This window comes from Cervus elaphus, chromosome 20, assembly GCF_910594005.1.
Source record: "Cervus elaphus chromosome 20, mCerEla1.1, whole genome shotgun sequence".
NCBI classification, from domain to species: Eukaryota; Metazoa; Chordata; class Mammalia; order Artiodactyla; family Cervidae; genus Cervus; species Cervus elaphus.
Genome location: NC_057834.1, coordinates 132,663,270 through 132,684,737, shown reverse-complemented (window position 1 = coordinate 132,684,737; position 21,468 = coordinate 132,663,270). Strand labels below are relative to the sequence as shown.

The following is a 21,468-nucleotide window of genomic DNA, read 5'->3' as shown; positions in this document are numbered from 1 at the left end:
TCATCATAGTGACGGGCAGTCAAGGGCCTGGAAGCAGGCACCCTGTTTGGTAGGACACCTCATTCGAGCCTGTAATAGCCCTTGTAAAGTGACCAGTCTCTACCAAAGACATCTTGGTCTTTTTATGAGACTCTAAATCCTTGAACGTTTAGTCCTGGTGACTCAACATAGAACATTCTTTCTAGTGGATGTTAAGGACGAGGTGGTTTGTTTCAGTAGGAAATAAGAAGTTTTTGCACTGCTAACTTCTTGCTAAGGAAAGCATTTCTCTAAAATCCAATTCGATTTTAGAAAATTGCCATTTTCAAGGAACAACGTATGAATAACGTCTAGTTATTAATTTTGTCAACTATTAACACGTGCTTTTCCTTCAAGTCTATTTTATTCATGATGGACATCTTTTTCTTTCTGGTTTTATACCTTAAATAATTTTACTACATTTGGTTAATAGTTAAGGCAATGTATTCTCCATCACAACAAGTGCAGACTTCCAAATAATAATAGTATCACTTTCTATCTGTATAGTGTGCTATAGTTTACAAAATGGTCTAATTAATATAGGACTAAATTAGATCTAACTATATAATTTGTAAAGTGATTTAAAATGAATAAATGTTTAAATGGGAGAAAGTAGGGTATTAATGCCTTCACAGTTTGAGTTCCAACTAAGAGTGTATAAATCCTAATGGCCACAACCTAACATGTAACTGATGTGTACAGAGGCAACTCACAATCTCATTTTCTCCAAATTTCATCCTCAACATATTTTGGAAATAACTGTATTTTCCCTTAGGTCCCTCTTATTTCTGAAATGCTCCTGTTGGTCAAAGTATATGACATCACCCACAATCAAAATCCTCAGACCCCATGTGTTTCTGGCTCCCTGGTTAGTAATGTTCCAAACAAACCCATATTCCAGGCCCTCTTTTATTTTCTGCAGTTTCAGATAAAGACACAGCATTATAGCATCTTACCCATAAGTTATTTTGGGGAGCCTGTTTTGAGAAATACATTTCCATCAAGACCATACAATTGTCTGCATCTCATAATTGACTATATGGCCACTATTTGTCTCAGCCTTTGAAGGACGGTACCAGGGACACACAAACCATCAAAGTGTTTTGGAAATTTTGACATTTCACTAGCCACGTAACATCATCCAGGCCCCTCTCACGCCTGGAAGTGGAGCAAAGCTTGGCTGCCTATTTTTGATTCCAAAGATGTATTCAACAGAGCAATGTCAAATCTTCGGCAGCTAAGCCCTAAGACCACAATGCCTGCTTCCCGTGATCACTGAAACCTGTCCAACACTCACATATCTCCCTAAACCAGACAAATATTTGCATGCATCTCTTCATCCCTCTAGGTTTTTCCCTATTTAAGCAAAACTATAAACAATCGTCCACCCTAGCAACCACGTCAAAAAAGAACAAAAACAAAACGCTCCTCACTTCACCAAAACGGTGAATCCAGTTTTCATAGGTTTTTTTGATTCACCACAGCAGGTCAGTTACATCCTCAACACTTGGTGCATCAAACCCCAGAAGGCCTGCTAGTTCCCAAAGAGGTCGGTTAAAGAAATATCTTCATTAACCAAAGAAAGGCAAGATGTAATACCAAGGGCGTGCTAATGTTACACTCAATAACTGCAGAAGAGAGACTGAAACCCAGGACGCGACAACAGAACAGCTATCAACTTCCCCATATTTTTTAATTCACTCTTTCCCGATGCCTCCTGGATGGGCAGGATGCTGGAGATGCAGAGATAAATGACATCTTCAGAGCTGCCCCGTCCCCACACCTCAGGTCACCGGGAAGAGGAACCGTGAAAGTGGGTGATAACAGGGCAGAGCAAGCAGAGCAAAGACAGAGCCGTGGGTGCTCTCAGGGTGACCCAGCTCCCTGGGTCAGAATGGATGCCATGATATCTCATTGTGACTTTTATTTGCATTTTTTTGACTAGTAAGAGGGTAAAAACACTGTTTCCCACCCTTTCGGCCTTTGGGACGTCTTCTTTTGAGAACTGACTATTCAGATCTCTTGCCAATATTTGACTGAGTATTTCTGCTTGCTTTTTCCTTGCTGATTTTGGAGACCTTTGTCATAGGTATAGTGAATATCTTCTCTCATTTTGGGAGTGAGAAGCCACTGCAGGCTGCACCTTAACTCTGTTAGCAAGGAAGTACCGGCCAGGTGCTGGGGTGGGGGAGGTCACTGAAGACAGCAGATGGGTGGAAACAGATGTGTTTGAGGAAAACTAACCCGCCAGTTGTGTATGGGGCAGACTAAGGGAGAGAAAAAGAGATCAAGAAAACTGAAGGCTCTAAGAGGAATGTAGTCACTGTACTTTAGGCCGGATTCAAGGTTTGCAAAGTCGGGGACAGCGCACAAGACCTCCATCAGTTCCAAAATTCATGAAAAGGACTCAGAACTATTACTTAATGGTTATGGTTTATTACAGTGAAAAGCTACAGTTTTAAATCAGACAAGGGTAGAGATGCACAGGACAGCATCCGTAAAAGTTCCACTCAGAACTTTCAGTTATCTTGTCCCTATGAAACTGCAGACAGAGCCAACATTCCTGGGGAACAGGATGTGACCATACTGCCAGCCAGGAAGCTCCTCTGAGCCTGGGCACACAGGGCTTTTACTGGGGCTCCATCAGCTAGGACTGACTGGCTACCCAGGTGACTGACCTCCGTCTTCAGCCCCTCTGGAGGTCAAGCTGTTGTCACATGGCCCAAAGCCTCCACCTTATCTGATGTGGCCCCAGCCCCTGGGTAAGCAAAGACACTCTGATCAGGTATTTCAGTGGCTTAGCTAGGTCACCTCCCAGGAGCCCAAGGAAAAGGCCAGACCTCTCTTTAGGTAAGATTAATAAACAGGGATAAACTGATTGTGTTTGAAACATTTCTATAACATGTGACGATCCCACATTTACAAATGAGCCTCATGGTAAAAATCAAGGAAAGATCTCCACCTCCACGTCACCAGTAAAATATTTCCAACTATGCAACAGAAGAATCTACTTCCAGGAGAGTCTTCTTGTGGGGAAATCTTCTTATCTCACCGACTTGTTGGACATGAGTTTGAGTCAGCTCCGGGAGTTGGTGATGGACAAGGAAGCCTGGTGTGCTGCAGTCCAAGGGGTTGCAAAGAGTCAGACACGACTGAGCAACTGGACTGAACTGAATGGCTTCTCTTGGAGCTGCAGAGAAAGAAACTACGTCTTGTCCTTTTCCTAATTGTCCTAATTTGGGAGGTCACTTAGCTTCTGTGGATTGACGGCTGGCACTGCCTCTCTGGTTTAAATGTGTTGATTTTCAAGGCAACTGAAAGGTATTTTAAGAATGACAAAAATAAATTGTGTTTATAGATTTAAAATATATACTTAATTAAGAGTTATCAAGTACCTGTTTCTAGAAGATTTTAAATGTATATTTGAGGATTTTCTTCTCACTACAAAGTCACTTTCCTACTAGATGTAAGCATACAGATGCATTTTAATGTTTGGTAATCTGGTGGTATATCATACGGCCCTAAATTTTGAAAAGTATTTATTTATTCATTTCTTTTACTTGACTGTGTGGGATCTTTCCTTGCCACGCCCGGGCTCTCTAGCTGTGTCATGCAGGTTTAATTGCCCAGAGGCATGTGGGATTGCAACAAGTTCCCCAACAAGGGATCAAACTGGAGTCCCTGCATTGGAAGGCAGATTCTCAACCACTGGACCACCAGGGAAGTCTCCCTAAAAATATTTAGAATAAGAACACAGAAATTTGCCGCTCCTTATCCCACACAATGCAGTCTTGACTTACTAGCACATACTTCCAAAATTGACCATTAGCCAGCTTTGGGATCTTGGGCTTGTCATTTCAACCCTCTGGTTCTGCTGCTTCTTTTTCTAAATAAGAACTGGACCAGATCATTTCTAACTTCCTTCTGCTTAGAACAATTCTCTCTCAGAATAAAGTTGATGTTTTGTAAACATACATGGGAACTCCTGAAGACTGAGGTTGCTACACAAATAAGAATCCACTTCGTTTCTAATATTTACCTTTTATAACCCAAAGTAAGAAATAATCTTTAGATAAAATACATAAAAAATTAAATATTTTTTAAGAAACATATCATTAATTCCTTAACAAATACAGAGCAACAACTATGGACTAATGGAGCATAAATACTTAAAATATTTACCTGTACTTTATTTTGTGAATGATTCAGAACGAAATGTCAGTTAAATAGAGACTTTAATAATAGCCTGCCCAGTAAGCACCAAGTGTGATAGAAAATAGAACATGAGGAATGGAATGTAGCTTCAGGTGATATGCCTTCAGAACTCAGTGACTTTCTAAACTGATTTTATAATTAGAAGGATATTTTTAGCTTATTTTTCAATTGGAAGGTTTTATTATACTCATCTTAATATACGTAATTTCACTTGAATATTTTCTGATTTTAAAAAAAAGGATCTTTCCTCCTTGGTGCAGCCCTGTGTTCCCAGCTTCCATTTAGTTTTATACCATGTTTCAGGGGTGCTGAAACCACGCAAAGCAGCAGGTCCCAGTGACTGCCCACCCACTGCACCTCCTGGGACCCCGAGGAAAGACATCAGGACAGCAGGGTGACCAGTCCATGTCTCGGTGTAGGGACAGCCCTATTCACCCCGAATACAGTGCCAGGCGGTGCCGCCGCTTATACAGAGTTAAAGGCCCAGTGGCGATGCCCTAGGGAGCCTCAACCAGGAAGGGTGAGGACTTAGGGGATGGATTGGGCAGAGTCCTAGCAGAGGAAGATGGCAAGGAGTGGGATACATGGTAAAGAGCCTGTTACAGAGCCAGGAGGTGACCTTCACCCACAAGGGTTGGGACCCCAGCAGAGGTTTGTAAGCAGAGAAGAGACAAGAGCAGACCCATAGGTTAAAAGGGGGACAGAGAGAAGGCTGGACAGAAAGAGTGAAAGTGAAAGTGACTCAGTTGTGTCTGACTCTTTGCAACCCTGTGGACTATACAGTCCATGGAATTCTCCAGGCCAGAATACTGGAGAGGTTAGCCTTTCCCTTCTCCAGGGCATCTTCCCAACCCAGGGATCGAACCCAGGTCTCCCGCATTGCAGGCAGATTCTTTACCAGCTGAGCCACCAGGGAAGCCTGGGCAGAGAGAGAGAGAGGGGTCCAAATACCAAAGAGGGGACTGCTTTGAAAGCCTCAAAGGATTCAGGGGACAGTGAGGCTTTGACCTGGGGGGTGACAGGAGGTACAAGCGCACTTGAGGCTGGCTCTGGGTTCTGCCTGGTCTCCTGGTTGGCTGGGGGGCATCCGGCAAGGGGAATGTGAGCCCTAGTGGAGTGTTTAGCAGACATCCCAGTGGAGAAGGCCGGTTGACAGATGAAAGTGCAGAGCTCGAGAGAGGACTGTCTGGAGAGACTCAGAATGAGTCAAGGAAGGGAGGGGCTTGGATTGGAGATGATGACCAGATGGTTGTCGTGCAAATATCCTGGGGCCTTAAGGGCAAGAAGAGACCAGACCTGTGCGTTCTGGCCCTTCGCGGGGGAATGGGGCTAAGAGGCAGGTATAGGAACCGGTTTGTGTCAGCCTGAGCACCTGTTGAGTGGAATGCGCCCAGATCGCCAGGGGCGCCCACTGTAGTCTGCGTAGGGGAGTTAGTTTCCTCCAGGCAAGAAAAACTGACTCATTTGAAAAGACCCCGATGCTGGGAAAGATTGAAGGAGTGAAGAGAAGGGGACAACAGAGGATGAGGTGGTTGGATGGCATCAGCGACTCAATGGACATGAGTTTGAGTAAGCTCTGGCATTTGGTGAGGGACAGGGAGGCCTGGCGTGCAGCAGTCCATGGGGTCGTGAAGAGTCGGACATGACTGAGCGACAGAACTGAACTGAACTGAGGCAAGAAGGCCCCTTCCTAAAATGCTTTCTCACTGTTGCCGCGAGCTCTAGGCGGCTGGCTAAGTAAGTGTTAGGCGCTCAGTCATGCCAGACTCTGCGACCCCATGGACTGCAGCCCACCAGGCTCCTCTGTCCATGAGATTTTTCCAGGCAAGGATACTGGAGTGGGTTGCCATTTCCTTCTCCAAGGGATCTTCCCAACCCAGAGATCGAATCCGGGTCTCCTGCACTGCAGGGAGATAGGCGGCTGGCTAAAGATGCATTAAAGCCAAACAGCTAACTAGTTGGTGAACCCCTCCCACCAGGAGTATTTGCATCGGGAAAAACGGGGAATTTGTTAATTTAAACAAATGCCCCGTGGGAGGACCGTGCAGGGGGAGATGCGGAGATTTCCCACGTTGGCCTAGTCTGTACTGCCCTGCACCCAGGTGCCCTCCGGAGAGCTGGGCTGGTCTTGGCCCGCAGAGACGGCTGTCCGGGCATCCGCACCGCCCAGGGTAGCGGCGAGGGGGATGGGCTGCGCGCAGAAAAGGACGCCAGGGATTGCAGCCACTTGTCTTGCTGGACTTGGAGTCGGATTTTGGAGCCGTCCCTCTAGATTTCTACTTCACACCCGACCACTCGCACTCCCCTCCACTCCAGTTTCCCTTGTTTGCTCTCTGTATCCCTAAGCGCGTTGAACTAGCTAACACAGAGGCGGTTGTTGTTGCTTAGTTGCTAAGTCTGACTCTGCGACCCCGTGGACTGTATGTAGCCTGCCAGGTTCCTCTGTCTATGGAATTCTCCAGGCAAGAATACTGGAATGGGCTGCCATTTCCTCCTCCAGGGGATCTTCCATAGCCAGGGATCGGACCCACCTCTCCTGCTTGGCGGGCAGTTTTCTTTGCCTTCCAAAAGTCAGTGTGAGTGGGCAGGGGGACTGAGGGTAGGATTGAAGACACTTTGTTTCTCCTCCTCTCTCCCCTGTACCCATCCCGGGCCGCCAAGGCCTCGGGGTACCTGGGGGCAGCCAGATTCCTCCGTGAGAGGCCTCGCCGCTGGCCCCCTCTCCACAGTCTGGTCAGGAGCGGACGCCCTCGAGGGTCCCTCTCGGGGCTGGACCCGGGGCGGCAGAGGCGGGGGTCTTCTGGCCGGTCCCTGTGATGGACCGCAGGGGATGTGCGGCGTGGGCAAGGCGGGGATTTGAGGGCGAACCGGGCAGAGGGTCGCCTCGCCCCTTCCTTCCAAGCTCGCCCCGCGATCTGGCGAGGTCTGGCCAGATGTCGAGCAAGGGCCCAGAAGACCAAGACCGCAGCGCGCCGGCCCCCACCCATCCTGCCCTCCAAGTCTCCTCTGGTGGGGCCAGGCCCGCGGCCGAGGAGCGAGGCGCGGATCCGGCGGTGAGGTCCCGGGCCGCAGTCGGCGCCCTGTGGGCCCGGGTCGCGCCGGGTCCAGGCTCCCCCGCCCCGCTGCCGCCCGGCCTCGCCCCCGCCGCGCGCGCCCCTCCCGCCTCCCCCGTTGCCGTGGCAACCCCGGGAGCCTCCAGGCGCGCGCCCGCCCGCCCGCCTGCTGGAGCGCTCGGCGGCGGCGGCGGCGGCGGCGGCAGCTCCGGCTCCAGCCGAGCGCGCGGTGACCCCGCTCCGGAGCCCGTTCGTCGCCCCTGGCCCGGCTCGGGGCCCCCAGCGCGGCTCCCGACCCGGCCCCAGAGCCGGCCTGGCTGCCGGCCCTCATGGAGCTGCTGGCCGCAGCCTTCAACGCCGCCTGCGCCGTGGACCACGACAGCTCCACCTCGGAGAGCGACACGCGCGACTCAGCGGCGGGACACCTGCCCGGCAGGTGAGGACGAGCGGCCGTGCCGACCCCCGAGCGCCGCCGCTGCGCGTCCGTGGCCCCAACTGGCGTCTCCGGCCAGGGACGCCTACCCGAACGGCCTGTCCCCCGCACCCCTTCCCGCGGACCAGGCAGCCCCTCACTGCCCCCCGCGGCCCCTCGTCGTGCCGGCAAGCCGCCTGGGGTCGGGGGTGCGCCCCAGCCGGACCGCCGACACCCCGGTCCCCGTCCTGGCCACCTCCCGCGCCCTCTCCCGGGAACCCTGGGCGCACGCGTCCCGTTGGGCTCCCAGTCTCCGCGCCGCGTGGCCCTGGGGCGGTCGCTACCCGGAGGGGACAGGGGGCCGTGTGACGGCGCGCGGCGCGGGGTGCGCAGTGCGCGCAGGGCTCCTGGCCGCGGGACCCGTCGGGGCGGCCGCTCGGCGCCGCGGAGCGGACAGGGCGCGCCAAGTTTCCTACGCCTGCCCGCGAGCTCCGAAAACATGAAGGTCTGGGCGGGCTGGGGTGGGAATGAATCACCCGGTCGCGCCCTGGTGCGGTGACAAAAAGGGCCTGTGGGGCGCGCTCGGCCGGGAGGGGCGGCGGCGGCGGCGGCCGCTCGGCCTGGGCATCCCGGGGCAGAGTCCAGTTGGCCAGGGCCGCCCGTGCGAACGCCTCTCGCCGGCTGGCCGAGGTGGGTCGCTGCTTAAAAATAACCCGCCCTGCCCCTCCTACAGCGAGTCGTCCTCCACCCCAGGAAATGGGGCCACGCCCGAGGAGTTCCCAGCCCTCGCCGACAGCCCCACCACGCTCACCGAGGCCTTGCAGATGATCCACCCTATTCCCGCCGACTCCTGGAGAAACCTCATCGAACAAATAGGTGGGTGTCCCTGGCGGCGGCGCGGCGTCCCTGGGGGGAAACGGGGGCTCCTGGTGGGCTCAGGGGAACCCTGCTCCTGGAATGCAGTTGCGTTTCACCTGGGCAAAACGCACCTGACAAGGAAGGTTCTTAACATATTTGGCTCTAATGGTTCCATAGGCAAAACTGCGGCACGTTACTAGTAAGCTGTATAATTGGGCTTGAGCGAATGTGTTTCTTTCCTGCTCCCTTGGACAGGTGTACTTGCCCAGCTCTTTCCTGGGCAAGGAGGGCTTTCTGTCCTCTTATCTTTTCTGCCAGGAAGTCCAGGGGCGAAGTGCTTCTGGGCCATGCAGGAGGGAGGGCTCCGTGAGCCACTCTGGCCATCCCAGGGGGCTGGGGTAGACCTGGAAAGGGAGAGGGGTCTGCAGAGAGTCAGGCTGACCCGAGCCATTCTGGAAGGAGAAACAATGACCAACTTTGCTCCGGGGAGGAGAGGTACGGTAGAGAGAAGGCGGGAGCCCCAGAGGCCCCCACCCTCACTCCCCGGGTTAGGGAGAGAAGCCTGGCTCCACCTGCCTGTTCCCATTGTGGCTGGAAGTCCAGCTGCCTCACAGCTGCAGCTGAGACTCTGAAAGCAGTCCGTGGAGTGGGAAGGTGTCCCAGGAACCCGAGCACTTGCAATTAAAAGAACTGTTGATGACATCGAACTAGTTCTCATTGTCCTCATGAGAGGGGGCTGTGAGTGCCTAACATGGGGAATGGGACGGCCTCTAGATCTTTTCTGTTCTTCAGTGTTGTCAGAGCAGCCGTTTATTCATTGAATTAAAATTTTGACTTGAAAATGCCCTTCCCTAAATTGATCATCATTGTCCTTCATCCCAAACACTCGGACAGACACAAAGTGTCTCTCGTAGAAGGGGGCTTCCTTTGCCCTGGGACACCGGTGTTTAGGAGACTTTTCAGGCAAGTTCTCTCTTCCCCTGGCTGGGGTTTTTCTGGACTGAACCCTGGGAGGAGCTGAGCCCCTGCAAAGCTGAGGGTGGAGCCCTACACAGTTAAGCCTCGCCAGACTCCAGGATTTTGTTCCCAGCCCCCTGGATGTGGGGCTGAGTGGTAGCAGCTTTTCCCTTTGTTCACTGGGGCAAATGGAGAGGGGCTGTTCTGAGGACAGGCACCCACGAAAATCCCTTTGTCCCACCTCGGTCACATTGCCCTTTATAGCGAGGAGGGCCACTGTGGCCTCAGCATAAGCTGGGAGCCTTGACTCTCACCCTCTAGAAAGGGATACCTCTGGCTGGGATCAACGTCAGAACTAGGAAGGAAATCGGGGTGGGGGTGGGGAGATCCGTGCCTCAAATCACGGGAGAGAGGCTCCCTTCTGCGGCGTGGGCGTGTGGAGACCTCCTTCCTGGGGAGCCAGCGGCATCAGCTCAAGGCTGGGAGTTGGAAGCCCTGAACTGGGGTACAGCGCTCCTCCCGGCCCTCGTTTCCTCCTGTGGTGAACAGTGGAGACTGACATCCCCAGGCGTTTCTCCCACCCTGTGCTGGTGGGAGAATATGTATTTCCGGCTTCTGGGCTGGATCCCGGGTAGGTGCTCAACAGATGTGCTGAACACGCAGGGCCGAGGCTGCCTCCTTCTCACATCCTTCGTCCTCGACTCGAGGCCTGTGCCAAGCAGATTCCTACAAGAGGCCAGCTGCTCCCACTTAGCTCAGTGAATGAAGGGGATTCTTTGCCAGGTATCAGGAGAGGACAACACGTTCCTAAAGACGCAGACGAGTTAAGAGGGGAGGAAAGTGGGAAGACGCTGGGCATTTATGCACCACTGTGTTGGACTGTGGCGGCTCCCACTCAGGCCAGGAGAGAATGATGCCAGGACTGTGTGGCGTGGTGTACAATTGTCGTTGTTGCTGGTGGCCCTAGAGGTCACAGACCCCGAGGCCCTGTGATTGCACGTGTGTGTGTTTGCGTGCGCACACGTGCGTGTGTGTCCTGTGGTTGTCTCTGGCACCTAGCAACTGCTTGGGGCCTAGAAGGTGCTCACTAAGAAACAAAATTCCCTGCCCTTTGGAAGTTTCTATCTGAAGAATTCAAAGGAAAAAGAAGAAAAAATTCTCTTCAAAAAGTAAGATTTTGAAGGACTCCAGGAGCCTTGCTTCTGCAGGGCAGCATGGCCAGCCTGATATAGATCATTTTAATTAAGAGAGATGAGAACTGAGCCTTCTAATTCTGCTTGGATATAATACCAGGTGCAGGCTTTTACAGGGAAAGTTAATTTTGCTTAATGAATGTACAAAATTGAAAAACATGATACATCATCAGTATATCTCAAATACAAAACTTTAATCTGCTAATCTAGTTCCTCAGTTATAGCTACTTTGTTTCTATTGTAATCTGAATTTTAAGGCTAATAAAAATAAACACATTACCAAAAAAAAAAAGGTTACCCAGTGTGTCAGGTAATCCTTTGTAATCACAGTAACTCCAGGAAAACTGGTATTTAAATTCATATTCTGAAGGCTTCAGAAAGAAGTATGAAGTTTTAAGAAAATGCTAAAATTACTTGTATTGGAAGTCTTTGGCTTATTCTAATAGAATATCCAGGTTTAAAAAAAAAAAAATGACCTGAAAGAATGAATGTATTCTGTCAGTCCAGGAATGAGGAAGAAAGTTCTGGAGTTGGTTCAAGTCAAGCAGTCACCTAGCTCCCTTCCCTCCTCCATTCTCAGTGTTTGGGCTTCATGTCACCAGATGGCTGCCACAGCTCCATGCCTCACATCCTCAAGCAGTCACATATAAAAACCAATAAATAAATAAAAGCAGCTTGTCCAGGGATCAAACCCATGTCCTCTGCATTGGCAGGCAAATTCTTAACCTCTGGGCCACCAGGGAAGTTCCCCTGGTTTCTTTAAACCTCCATAAAAATAGTATTGAAATCACAGAAGATTAATTGATACAGTGTTGCCAACAATAGTTATATCTTATGCTTATCACTGAACCGGTTTGTGTACTGGCTTTAAACCTCTGCCATTACAGCTCAATCTGGGTTGCATTTAGCATAGATTTAGATTCTCTTTTTTGTTCCTTTGTCAAATTAACTCCATGTTGTAATCTGCTAGATTCTAATGTAAAATCACATCATCTTTTTTTTTTTTAAGTAAAGCTATATTAATCATAAAGGATTTATAATTTAGCATTACGGAGCATAAGAAGCCAAGTAATTTAACCCACACGTAATTTATTGGGTTCCTGTTATTTATAAACTATGAATATAATTTATCCAGCCATTTTTTAGGACTTAGAAGATGGTCTGTTTTTCCCTTCCTTTTCTCTTCAGGTTAGATGTACTTAGCAATTAAAGAAGGAATAATAGGTAATATTTATACTGCATTGCGTGAGAAAGTGCTTTACAAGTAGTACACTTATCCTTGTTAGAACTTTCCCAGGAAAATCATCTTTTGGGCGGGGGGGCAGTTTGTGCCAGGTCTTACCTGTGGCACACAGGATCTTTGATCTGTGTTGCAGCACATGGGATCTAGTTCCCTGACCAGGAATTGAACCCTGGCCCCCTGCAATGAGAGCAAGGAGTCTTAGCCACTGGACCACCAGGGAGGTCCCCATCTTTGTTTTTATAGATAGAAATATCAAGGGCCTCAACTGCTCTCCCAGGCTCCAGACCAGTCCAGCGTAGCCATCAGGTGGACCCACATCTCTCCACCACCCTATCCCCAGTCAGACCCTCCTCCCATGTTCCCCATCTCCTGAATAGGGCCACCAGCCCTCCCCTGCCTACTGGTCACCCGAATATCAGTCATCACCCAGCACCCGCCAATCACCAGGCCCCATCTTATACCATGTAACTATCCCTGAATCAGGCACACGGCCCCATCCTTCCCCCACCACGGTGTGCAGGCCTCCATCACTGCTCCCCTGGAGAGTGGGCATGGCCTCTTTCTTCCCGTCCGTGGGCCTCCTACAATGCAGACCAGAGCTGCTTGCCTGAGGGGCTTCCCCTGGGGCTTGCCTTTTGCCCGCAGGATGGGTAAGACCCCAGAGGTGACCCTCTTCTCTTCCCAGTCTCATCGCCAGCTGGGCAGCCCTGCCTCCCCTCTCCCTGGGCCGGGAGCCTTCTTGCCCCTGATCCTTTCCGCTGCTCCTCTGTGGGGAGACCATCCCTCGCCCTGTGGCCAGGACATCTGAAAAGGAATTTTTCCCTGTGGAGGTGCTGCATTTTTACTGACTCCTCTGTACCCCCAAATCTCCTTGGAAACTCAGAAGGCACTTATTTCAGATCAGGGAAGTAAATCTAAAAGTACGAAAGAAAAAAAAAAAAAGGAATGTTTCCCTTTTGAATCATAAGATTGATGAAATATTGTTTTTTTTCCTTCAAAATGAGAATTTACAACGACTCCCATTTTACCGATGAATAGACTTGAGTTTTAATATTGAAGCACTTAAGGCTTTGAGAAGCGTCCTGCTGGGATGCTGAAACATAATCGGGCCATTTCCATCAACTCTGCACATGTTGGTTATTAACATGACAAGTTCTGGATCCTTGTTGTTTGCTGATTATGTGTGTGAAAAGCATTTATTTGTGCGACTGGGTTTTGATTCTATTCAGGGATTTCTTTATTCCTTGTTAGAAAAAAAAAATAAACTTATGCGCGCAGATCCTTCCCAAAAAATGAAGACAGTGGCAGTCCGTTCAGTGGCCCTTCCCTGAGACCTGTGGGGGTCTGGCTTCTTTGTGTTTTCATGGGCAAAGCATTTGCCCTTGATCCCTTGTGGCTCAGATGGTAAAGTATCTGCCTGCCATGCAGGAGTCCTGAGTTAAATCCTTGGGTCAGGAAGATCCCCTGGAGAAGGGCCTGGCAACCCCCTCCAGTATTCCTGCCTGGAGAATCCCAAGGACAGAGGAGCCTGGAGGGCTACAGTCCATGGGGTCACAAAGAGTTGGACAGGACTAAGCAACTGACACTTTTGACTTTTTTGCTTTCAGGAGTCTAAAGCTGTGACTTAGTGATTTGGAAAGCTCCGCATCTGAAATCTCTATCGTGTCTTCAAAATGGTTTGATTTGATTTCAGGGCTCCTGTATCAGGAATACCGAGATAAGTCAACTCTCCAAGAGATTGAGACCAGGAGGCAGCAGGATGCAGAAATACAGGGTAGTGCTGACGGGTGCCCGTCCAGCGAGGAGGCTCCGGAGGAAGATGACGGGGAGGAGGAGGAGGAGCCAGCAAGCCCACCCGAGAGGAAGGCCCTGCCCCAGATCTGCCTGCTCAGCAACCCCCACTCGCGATTCAACCTCTGGCAGGATCTTCCGGAGATTCAGAGCAGCGGGGTGCTGGACATCCTCCAGCCGGAGGAGATCAGGCTGCAAGAGGTAACGGGCTGCCCGGGGTGAGAGCTTCCGGTCAGAATGAATGGGTGTTTTAACAGCTTGGGTGAGGCGTCCTCTCTGGGGTGAGGCTGGTTCACCAGAGGAGTTACTGGCAGGGTACCTCTACCCCCAACATGCAGGAAAATTCACATTATTTTACGTGCGTGGGTGCATGCCACATCACTTCCATCGTGTCCAACTCTGTGCGACCCCAGGACGGGAGCCCAGCGAGCTCCTCTGTCCATGGGATTCTCCAGGCAAGAATACTGGAGTGGGTTGCCATTTCCTCCTCCAGGGGATCTTCCCAACCCAGGGATCGAACCCACATCTCCTAAGTCTCCTGCATTGGCAGGCGGGCTCTTTACCCCTGGCACCACCAGGGAAGCACAGGCAACAAAAACTACCTTGTTACCTCCTAAGGTAGCTCAACCCCGGTGCTGTGTGTTCTCCACGTCGTTGTTTCTGTAGACAGTAAGACTGCATTCTCTAAGCTCTTGCTTGTTATTGTGGAGACTCTCCGTGGCACGTGTGAGCACCGATACAGTTGGTGATGCTGAACTCGTGACCGTGAACTGGCTCTGTTCCTCCGTGCTTTACTTTTCACTGGCACATCTTTATTTCTAATTTTCACCTGAACCCTGGGTGAGTGGGGCTCTGAAAGAAAGCCCTCAGCATGTCCACCCTTCCTGAAATGGTGTGGAAATCTAGGACTTGGTCTCTTCTTGGCCTTCATCCGATGGTCCAGGCAGACCCTGCCTGTCAGGTAGGCTGAGGCAGGGTCACAGAGTCGCTTAATAGTTTGTGGCTAACAGGGAAAAATAACCTATAAAACACAAACAGTAATAGAAATGAGAAGCTAAGAAATGTAGGTGTTGGTGTATATATATATGTAGTCATATATATATATATACACATGTAGCTTTATATAGAGAGAGTCGAATCAGTTCTTTTAAGATTTTTTTTAATGTGGGCTATTTTTAAAGTCTTTAATGAATTTCTTACAATGCTGCTTCCATTTAATGTTTTGGGTTTTTGGCCATGAGGCCTGTGGGATCTTAGCTGCTCGACCAAGGATTGAACCCACACCCCTTGCATTGGAAGGCGAAGTCTTAACCACTGGGCTGCCAGGGGTCCCTGTTCAATCCAATTCTGTCATCTCTAACCTCTCACGCCCCGTTTCCCCAGCCCCACCACTCACATGCTCCTTCAAGCCCACCCTTGAGCTTGTTCCTAGTTGCAGTCCTGACTTTCTTTAGCTCTTGGCCCGCCTGTGCGAGATTCTGTAGAAACGTTCATTCTTCTCATTTATTTAAAAGGCAAGACTGCAAACTGTGCGCACACGTACTGACCAAGGCTGAGACTAGTTCCCGACCGGGTTCATCAAACACAGGCTCGGGTGGTATGATGCCTTTGCTCCTTGAGAAGCCTTGATGACACTCGATTTTTGAAGGGCCACCCAGGGTCCACTGCGTCCTGCCCAGCAGACTCAGAAGAGGTGGTTTTAGAGTCTGACACCACTTGTGACTCATGAGCGGTGATTTGTAAGCAATGCCACAGGAATTTTGTTTTGTTTTTTAATGAAACTGATGTCAGAAGTGTCTAGTCATACTACAGGGCTCCTCCCAGCTTCTCACAGGATACTGTGAGAGGACATAAAGAACCACATGCCCCACCTGAAGCAAAGATGCATGGTCAGGAGATCTCCACGAGGCAGGTGGAGCTAGACTGGGGAAATCCCAGCAGGCTTTACCACCCAGAGCAACCACGTGGAAGGTCTAGAACCCAGGGAGAAGCCCCCCTGCAGGTGGCCATCCCTCCTACCTGAGAGACCCAGGGGCTCCACCACCTGCAGATAGAGCCACCATCACTCACCTTTTTTTCCTTCCAGTTTTATTTGAGATATAATCGACACACTTCACTGTATAAGTTTAAGATCTATGATTTGCCTTCCATGCGTCATGAAATAATGACCAGAGTAGTTTTCATCGCTAAGCTGTTTCTGACTCTTCGTGACCCCATGGACTACAGCACGCCAGGCTTCCTTGTCCTTCACCATCTCCCGTAGTTTACTCATATTCATGTCCGTTGAGTCTGTGACGCTATCCAACCATCTCATCCTCTGCCACTCCCTTCTCCTTTTGCCTTCAACCTTTCCCAGCATCAGGGTCTATTCCAATTAGTCAGCTCTTCACATCAGGTGGCCAAAGTATTGGAGCTTCAGCATCAGTCCTTCCAGTGTATATTCGGGGTTGGAAAATTCCGTTTTGGATTGACTGGTTTGACTTCCTTGCTGTCCAAGGGACTCTCAAGAGTCTTATCCAGCCCAATTCAAAAGCATCATTTCTTCAGCATTCAGCCTTCTTTATGTTCCAACTCTCACATCCATACATGAGTACTGGAAAACCATAGCTTTGACTCTGTATGGACTTTGGATAGCAAAGTGATAGCTCTGCTTTTTAACATGCTGTCTAGGTTTGTCATACCTTTTCTTGCAAGGAGCAAGCATGTTTCAATTTCACGGCTGCAGTCACTGTCCACAGTGATTTTGGAGCCCAAGAAAATAAAATCTGCCACTGTGTCCACTTTTCCCCCATCTATATGCTGTGAAGTGATAAGAATGGATGCCATGATCTTCGTTTTTTGAATGTTGAGTTTTAAGCCAACTTTTTCACTCTCCTCTTTCACCTTCATCAAGAAGCTCTTTAGTTCCTCTTTGCTTTCTGCCATAATGGTGGTGTCTTCTGTATATCTGAGGTTGTTATTTCTCCTGGCAATCTTGATTCTAGCTTGTGATTCATTCAGCTCGGCATTTCACATGATGTGCTCTGCATATAAGCTAAATAAGCATGGTGACAATATATAGCCTGGACATACTCCTTTCCTGATTGTGAACTAGTCTGTTGTTCCATGTCGGATTCTAACTGTTGCTTCTTGACCTGCATACAGGTTTCTCAGGAGATAGGTAAGATGGTCTGTTAGTCCCATCTCTTTAAGAATTTTCATCAGTTTGTTGCCATCCACGCAATCAAAGGCTTTAGGGTAGTCAGTGAAGCAGTTTTTCTGGAATTCTCTTGATTTTTGTATGATCCAGCAAATGTTGGCAATTTGATCTCTGATTCCGCTGTCTTTTCTAAATTCAGCGAGTGCGTCTGGAAGTTCTTAGTTCTTGTACTATCAGAGCCTCGCTTGAAGGATTTTGAGCATTACTTTGCTGTCATGTGAGATGAGTGCAATTGTACAGCAGTTTGAACATTCTTTGGCATTGCCTTTCTTTGGGACTGGAATGAAAACTGACCTTTTCCAGTCCTGTGGCCAAATTTTGGTAAGGTTTGCAAATTTGCTGGCATGTTGAATGCAGCACTTTAATAGCATCGTCTTTTAGGATTTGAAATACCTCAGCTGGAATTCCATCACCTCCACTAGCTTTGTTTGTAAGTAATACTTCCTAAGGCCCAGTTAACTTCACACTCCAGGATGTCTGGCTCTAGGTGAGAGACCACACCATCATGGTTAACCAGGTCATTAAGACCTTTTCTGTACAGTTCTTCTGTGTATTCTTGTCACTTCTTCTTAATCTTTTCTGCTTCTGTTAGGTCCTTGCCATTTCTGTCCTTTATTGAGCCCATCTTTGCATGAAATGTTCCCTTGGTATCTCTGATTTTCTTGAAGAGATCTCTAGTCTTTCCCATTCTGTTGTTTTCCTCTATTTCTTTGCATTGATCGCTGAGGAAGCCTTTCTTATCTCTCCTTGCTATTCTCCAGAACTCTGCATTCAGTTGGGTGTATCTTTCCCTTTTCTCCTTTGCCTTTCACTTCATTTCTCAGCTATCTGTAAGGCCTCCTCAGACAGCCACTTTGCCTTCTTGCATTTTTTTCCCTTTGGGATTGTTTTAGTCACTGCCTCCTGTATGGTGTTACAAACCTCTGTCCATAGTTCTTCAGGCACTCGTCTATCAGATCTAATCCCTTGAATCTATTTGTCACTTCCACTGTATAATCATAAGGGATTTGATTTAGGTCATACTTGAATCGTCTAGTGGTTTTCCCTACTTTCTTCAATTTAAGACTGAATTTGGCAATAAGGAGTTCAGGGTCTGGGCCACAGTCAGCTCCCAGTCTTGTTTTTGCTGACTGTATAGAGCTTCTCCATCTCTGGCTGGAAAGAACATAATCCATCTGATTTCAGTATGGACCATCTGATGATGTCCATGTGTAGAGTCTTCTCTTGTGTTGTTGGAAGAGGGTGTTTACTATGACCAGTGCGTTCTCTTGGCAGAACTCTATTAGCCTTTGCCCTGCTTCATTTTGTACTTCAAGGCCAAACTTGCCTGTTATTCCAGGTATCTCTTGACTTCTTAATTTTGCGTTCCAATCCCCTATGATGAAAAGGACATTTTTTTTTGTTGTTCGTTCTAGAAGGTCTTATAGGTCTTCATAGAATCGTTCAGCTTCAGGTTCTTTGGCATCAGTCCTTGGGGCATAGACTTGGATTACTGTGATATTGAATGGTTTGCCTTAGAAACAAGATCATTCTGTCATTTTTGAGATTGCACCCAAGTGCTGCATTTTGGACTCCTTTGTTGACTATGAGGGCTGCTCCATTTCTTCTAAGGGATTCTTGTCCACACTAGTAGATATAATGGTCATCTGAGTTAAATTCTCCCATTCCCATCCATTTTAGCTCACGGCATTCCTAAGATGTCGATGTTCACTCTTGCCATCCCCTGCTTAACCACATCCAACTTACCTTGATTTGTGGATCTAACATTCCAGGTTCCTATGCAGTATTGTTCTTTACAACGTCAGACTTGACTTTCGCCGCCAGACGCATCTGCCGCTGGGAGCTGTTTCTGCTTTGGCTCAGCCTTTTCTACCGTAGAGCCTGTGGACTCCAAGACTGGGCCGCCTCAGGCCAAACAAATAACAGGGAGGGAGCATGAACCCCACCATCAGCAGAATATTTGATTAAAGATTTGCTGAGCGTGGCCCTGCACCAGAGCAAGACCCAGTGTTTCCCCACAGCCAGTCCCTCCCGCCAGGAAACTTGCACAAGCCCCTTCTCATCCGTCAGAGGGTAGACAGTAAGTTTAGTGATCCCCTGTCATCTCATTAGATACAACATTAAAGAAATAAAGAAAAAAAAAAAAGGAAAAAAAAAGAAATAAAGAAAAAAATGTTTGTTTACGCTGAGAACTCAGGATTTACTCTCTTAACTTTCATATATAGCATGTAACTAACAGTAGTGTTAATTATATTTATCATATTATACATTACATCTTATTACTGGAAGTGTGTACCTTTTGATTGCCTCAGTCAGTTTCCTTTCCCCATCCCCGTACTTCACCACACCCCACTCCCGCCTTGTTAACCATAGTCTGATCTCTTTTTCTAAAAGTTTTTTGTTTTTGATATGTTGTTAATCTACAACACTGTATTAGTTCCCATTATACAATGTAGTGATTTGGTTCTTCTATACATTTCAAAATGGTCACCTAAGATGTTTTGACTTAGTCTAGTTACAGCATGCCACCATACAGAAGTGTTGCATAGATATTCACTATATTCTGATTTCCTGGTGGCTCAGACGGTAAAGAGTTTGCCTGCAATGCAGGAGACCCGAATCTGATCCTTGGGTAGGGAAGATCCCCTGGAGAAGGAAATGGCAACCCACTCCAGTATTCTTGCCTGGAGAATCCCATGGATGGAGGAGCCGCACAGTCCCTGGGGTCACAGAGTGGAACAGGACTGAGCAACTTCACTTTCTTTCACTGTTTACTATATTCCCCACACTGTACGTTTCATACCCATGATGTTCACACCCCTGACTCACTTATTTTTCAGCTGGAAATTTGTACCTTTTAATCTCCCTTACCTATTTCTTTCCTTCCCCTACCCTTATCCACTCTGTTTTCTGTATGTTTCTATTTGGTTGTGTTTGTTCATTTGTTTTGTTTTTTAGATTCCACATGTAAGTGAATCTTATACACTTACAGTATTTGTCTTTGTCTGACTTATTTCACTTAGCATGATACTCTCTAGTTCTATCCATGTTGTCTCAAATGACAAGATTTCATTCTTTTTTATGGCAATTATTCCATAGCGTGTGTGTGTGTGTATAACATATCTCTTTATCTGTTCATCTGTTGATGAACACTTCAGTTGCTTCTGTATCTTGGCTGCTAGAACACAGAGGTGGAGACATCTTTAGAATTAGTGTTTTTGTTCTCTTCAGATCAATACCCAGGAGTAGAATTGCTGGATCATATGGTAGTTCTATTATTAATTTTTTGAGTGATCTCTATACTGTTTTCTATAGTGGCTGAATCAGCTTACAGTCCCACTAAGAGTGCATGAATGTTCCCTTTCCTCCACATCCTCTCCAACCCTTGTTATTTGTTGTCTTTTTGATAATAGCTTTTTTAACCAGTGTGACGTGACAACTCCCTGTGGTTTTGATTTGCATGTCCCTAATGATCAGTGATGTGGAGCATCTTTTCATGTGTCTTTGGTCATCCGTGTGTCTTCTCTGGAAAAACATCTATTCAGATCCTCTTCTCATTCTTTAATCAAGTTGTTTTTTAATGGTCAGTTGTATAAGTTCCTTGAATACTTTGGATATTAATCCCTTATCAGATATATCATGTGTAAATATCTTCTCCCATTCAGTAGCTGGCCTTTTCATTGGTTGATAGGTTCCTTCTCTGGGCAAAAGGTTTTTAGTTTGATGTAGTCCCGTGAGTTTGTTTTTGCTTTTGTTTCCCTTGCACCGTTCCTAAGTTTGACTTTCATATAAAAGGAATTATACAGTGCAATTTTGCATTTGGCTGTTTTTCACACAATATTACCATCATGGGCCTTTTTCCTAGTCCTCAAAATAAGGAAAAGTGTCTAGTTTTTTGAGAGAATTCTTGTTGTTGTTTTTTTTTACCTTGATAATTAGATAAATAAATTTAAATTACTTTGGAAAGCTTAGAGATAAACCCCAGTGGAACTTAAAACATGGTATAAGTCCCTTACAACAACAAGCAAAAAGCAGAGAAAGCAGGGATCTTATAAGAAAAGGAAAGCAAACAGTGAAAGGTCAGCATAAAAAAAAAGTATAAAATAAGGTGGCAGAGTTCATAGCAAACATATGTGCTGTAACCATAAATGTAAATTGCTTAAATCCTCCATTGAAAGCCAGAAATTATCCAACTGATGAGAAAACTAAACCCACAATATTATCACACAGATTAGAATTCAGAGCAAGAAAAGTTACCAAAGAGAACAGTGATGTCATTTTGCACAGTTAAAGATTATCACTTTATTTTTGTTTTAAAATTAAATAAGCTACTCATTAATACATTTTCATTGTTTAAAAAAATGTACTTGTGTGCAAGCCTTTTCTTGGCTCCTGGCTGGAGGACCAACTGTTTTCACTTTCTCCTGATAAATTACAGTCATTACATGCTGTGTGATTTTGGACTTTAGACACTTGTGAAGACTCTTAAGTGCAAAATCCTTATCGATCCTTATGATGCTGTCCCTGTA

The 21,468-nt window shown here is 47.7% G+C and overlaps 1 protein-coding gene across 2 annotated transcripts in view; it reads left to right on the top strand.

The window, feature by feature from the left end:
• NGEF (neuronal guanine nucleotide exchange factor) overlaps window positions 1–21,468 on the top strand; it is a 120,157-nt gene that overhangs the window by 67,717 nt on the left and 30,972 nt on the right. Inside the window, exons 1-3 of one of the 2 annotated variants that reach the window (XM_043877058.1) lie at window positions 7,449–7,722; window positions 8,432–8,574; window positions 13,643–13,941. In XM_043877058.1, coding sequence (XP_043732993.1) covers window positions 7,616–7,722; window positions 8,432–8,574; window positions 13,643–13,941 — 549 coding nt within the window. In that variant the 5' untranslated portion in view covers window positions 7,449–7,615. Of the gene's footprint in view, window positions 1–7,448; window positions 7,723–8,431; window positions 8,575–13,642; window positions 13,942–21,468 lie in introns of those variants that run through there. The other variant, XM_043877057.1, reaches the window with a different exon arrangement.